General features: G+C 41.9%; 1 protein-coding gene across 1 annotated transcript in view; it reads right to left on the bottom strand.

Moving 5' to 3' along the window:
• Nucleotides 1-3999, bottom strand: part of LOC107302582 (cytochrome P450 2J2-like) — a 19272-nt gene that overhangs the window by 797 nt on the left and 14476 nt on the right. Inside the window, exon 8 of the mRNA XM_015831700.2 lies at nt 1331-1472. Within this exon, the coding sequence (XP_015687186.2) occupies nt 1331-1472 (142 nt within the window). The remainder of the gene's footprint in view (nt 1-1330; nt 1473-3999) is intronic.

Raw genomic sequence — 3999 nt, 5'->3', positions numbered from 1 at the left:
GGGTGAATTTTAAATAGGGATAATTTTTAATGATTTTAATAATGTCACAGCTACAAATATTTGGTTTTAATTGGCTTTTATAGGGGAAATGTTGTGTGTGTTGTTTGTATTGTGTTATTTTAATATGCTGTGAGCCGCCCTGAGTCCCGTGGGGAGAAGGGCGGCATATAAATTATGAAAAAATAAATAAATAAATAAAATCTCTCTCTATCATCATCATCTATCAATCTAGCATCACTCTATTTATCTATCTATCTATCTATCTATCTATCTATCTATCTATATCTATCTATCTATCTATCTATCTATCATCTATCTATCTATCTATCTATCTATCTATCTATCTATCTATCTATCTATCTATCTATCTATCTATCTATCTATCTATCTATCTATCTATCTAATCATCTATCTACAATCCGTTCTATCATCTTCCTTCCTTCCTTCCTTCCTTCCTTCCTTCCTTCCTTCCTTCCTTCCTTCCTTCCTTCCTTCCTTCCTTCCTTCCTTCCTTCCTTTCTTTATCTATTGTAGTCCTTGACTTGCAATCATTCATTTAGTGACTGTTCAAAGTTACAATAGAACTGTAAAAAGTGACCTATGACCGTTTTTCATACGGCCATTGCAGCAGCCCATGGTCACATGATCAAACTGCCTGCTTGGCAACTGGCTCATATTTATGACAGTTGCAGTGTCCCGGGATTATGTGATCATCTTTTGTGACTTTTTGACCAGCAAGGTCAATGGGGAAGCTTAACAACTTAACAACTGTGTTACTAACTTAAAACTGTAGTGATTTACTTAACAACTGTGGCAAGAAAAATCATAAAATGGGACAAAACCTACTTAACAACTGTCTGGCTTAACAACAAAATTTTTGGCTTCAATTGTTCTTTGCAAGTCGAGGACTATCTGTATTTATCATTCCTGGAAACTTTAAGAAGTGTGGACTTCAAGTGCCAGAATTCTCTAGCTAGCGTGCAGGCTGGGGAATTCTGGGAATTGAAGTCCATACTTCTTAAAGTTGCCAAGGTTGAGAAACATTGCTCTAGGGCAGGGGTCTTCAAACGTGGCCCTTTTATGACTTGTGGACTTCAACTCCCAGAATTCCTCAGCCAGCCTCCATTTTGTTTGTTAGATTTAAGACAGGGGTCTTCAAACCTGGCCCTTTTATGACTTGTGGACTTCAACTCCCAGAACTGAGGAGTTCTGGGAGTTGAAGTCCACAAGTCATAAAAGGGCCAAGTTTGAAGACCCCTGTTGTATGGTTTTTTAAAAATCGGTTCAGGCTGGATTCTGGAAAAGAGAATCATATTGACCCCTTCGTTACCTGTTGAGAATGGCAGGTAAGCTTCATTGTTCACAAAATTGCCTTCAGAATCAAGGAAATGCGCCGGATTGAATTTCCAAGGAGTGTCCCAGTATTCTGGATCATACAACACCGAATGAGCATTGGGCAGCAAAAGGGTTCCCTGGAAGGGGGGGGAGGAGAAAAAGGAAATGTGAGTTCTTGTTTTATAAATTATCTGTTCAACCATCCTGAGAAGGAGGCCAAAAATTCTGCATGTTTTCTCTTTTCCAACAGTGGTGGGAAGGGCAAAGACCCAGCTGAATAAGCTGAAATTCAGAATACAGGCTAGAACAGAATTTATTGATCTCAGTAACTGTAAGGGGGTGGACCTCCCAGCAATCCCTCGCCAGGCTGTGAACAAGTAGTCCTCAACTTATGACTGTAACTGAGCTTGGCAATTACGTTTATAAGTTGTCCTGGTTTTAAAGCCGTCGCCACTTAATCAGCTGTGGCTGTTAAAAGCAAATGCTGTGTTCTTTAAGTGAATTGTTTGCTATGGGCCTTTTTTTTTTTTTTTTTTTTGCTGTAAACTGGAATTAAATGTCAGTTTGGGGCACAAAAAAGTCATAAATCATGGTCATGTGACCACAGAATGCTGCAAACAATTGTAAATGTGGGTCAGTTGAATTAGAATAGAATAGATTCTGGAAGGGACCTTGGAGGTCTTCTAGTCCAGTCCCCTGCTCAAGCAGGAGAACCTATACCGTCCCAGACAGGTGAATGTCCAGTCTCTTCTTGAAAATCTCCAGTGATGGAGCGCCTATGATTTCTGGTGGCAAGCTGTTCCACTTGTTAATTGTCCTCACTCTCAGGAAGTTTCTCCTTAGTTCCAAGTTGCTCCTCTCCTTGATCAGTTTCCAACCATTGTTTCTCGTCCTTCCCTCTGGTGCTTTGGTGAATAAAGTGACCCCCTCATCTTTGTGGCAGCCCCTCAGATACTGGAAGTCTGCTATCATGTCTCCCCTATTTCTTCTTTTCTTTAGACTAGCCAAACCCAAATCCTGCGGCCGTTCTTCGTATGTTTTAGTCTCCAGGCCTTGGATCATCTTAGTTGCTCTTCTCTGATTTTTTTCCAAACTCTCAACATCTTTTTTGTGATATGGTGACCAAAATGGGCTTCAGTATTCCAGGTGTGGCCTCACTAGGGTTTTATAAAGCGGTACTAATACTTCGCGGGATCTTGATTCTATGCCTCTGTTTGTGCAACCCAGGATTGTATTAGCTTTTTTGGCTGCTGCTGCTGCACAGTGCTGGCTCATGGTCAAGTGATCGTCCACCAGGACTCCAAGGTCCCTCTCACAGTTACTGTTGTTGAGCCAGGTCTCGCCCAGTCTGTATTTGTACCTTTGACTTTTTCCTTCCTAAATGTAAGACTTTGCTTTTCTCCACGTTGAAACTCATTTTGTTGGATAGGGCTCATTGTTTGAGTTGGTCAAGATCTTTTTGGATCCTGAGTTTGTCTTCTGGGGTATCAGCTACTCCTGCCAGTTTGGTGTCATCTGCAAATTTGATGAGTTCACCACAGGGGGGACCAAAGCTGGAACTTTCACCCCAGGTCATAAGCAGCTTTTTAGGGGTGTCTTATAACTTAGAACGGTGGCTAATCAACTGATCGTAAATGGACGATGACCTGTAGAGTTTGGCTCCCACAATTCCCCAGCAAAATAAGATTTTGCTCTTATTTTCATCAGTTTGTGTGTGTGTTTTTTTACTTTCAATTTACCCACTTTTATCCACGATTTCGCTTGTTGCTTTCCACTTTCAAAGTTAGCCTTTTGGCTTTTACAACAACACGGACTTCACGGAACAGAATACAGATCGTCCTCAAGTTACGACAGTTCGCTTAGCGAAGGTTGAAAGTTATGACACCCCTTCCTCCCAAGTATTTATGACACAGTCCAGAAGTTACAAATAATAATAATGTTAAAGATTCATATACAACTGAAAGCAGAGATCTTTTTGCGGGGACTGATGGATAAGCTACTGGGGGGGGGGGGGGAAACATGGAACTTTGTTTTTTATATGAAAGCTGCAGCAAGACCAAAGGTACAATTTAAATTTTGACAATTTAAATTATCACATCATCATCATCAGAATGTTGGAAAGGACCTTGGAGGTCTTCTAGTCCAACCCCCAGCTCAGGCAGGAAACCCTATGCGATTTCAGACAAATGGCTGTCCAGTCTCTTCTTAAAGACCTCCAGTGTTGGAGCACCCACAACTTCTGGAGGCAGGTTGTTCCACTGATTACAAATGGTCACTACAAACTTACAAACAGCTGTCAATCGAGGATTACCTGCCCTTACAGAACACACTGATGCTGCTTACTTTTAACCTATTTCTCTCGCTTAGTGTTTTGCAAACCCAGCCTCTGTGGCTTGTTTGGGATTCAGTGTATTGCAACAACTAAGAAAACAGTCCTTGTGTCACTAAGCGGAATGTAAATTTAGCCTGTATTTTGCAAGGCCTGAGCTCTTAACTTTTGCCAATAAGTCTCCCACAAGCTGCTGAGAGTGAGTGGACAGAGGGAGAGAGGGAGAGGGAGGGAGAGAGGGAGAAAGAGGAAGGGAGGGAGGAAGAGAGAGGGAGGAGAAGGGAGGGAGGGAGGGAGGAAGAGAGGGAGAGAGGGAGAAAGAGGAAGGGAGGGAT

The sequence above is a fragment of the Protobothrops mucrosquamatus genome, unplaced genomic scaffold (assembly GCF_001527695.2).
Source record: "Protobothrops mucrosquamatus isolate PMUCROS unplaced genomic scaffold, P.Mucros_1.0 scaffold_276, whole genome shotgun sequence".
NCBI classification, from domain to species: domain Eukaryota; kingdom Metazoa; phylum Chordata; class Lepidosauria; order Squamata; family Viperidae; genus Protobothrops; species Protobothrops mucrosquamatus.
This window is presented reverse-complemented; position numbering and strand designations above follow the sequence as displayed.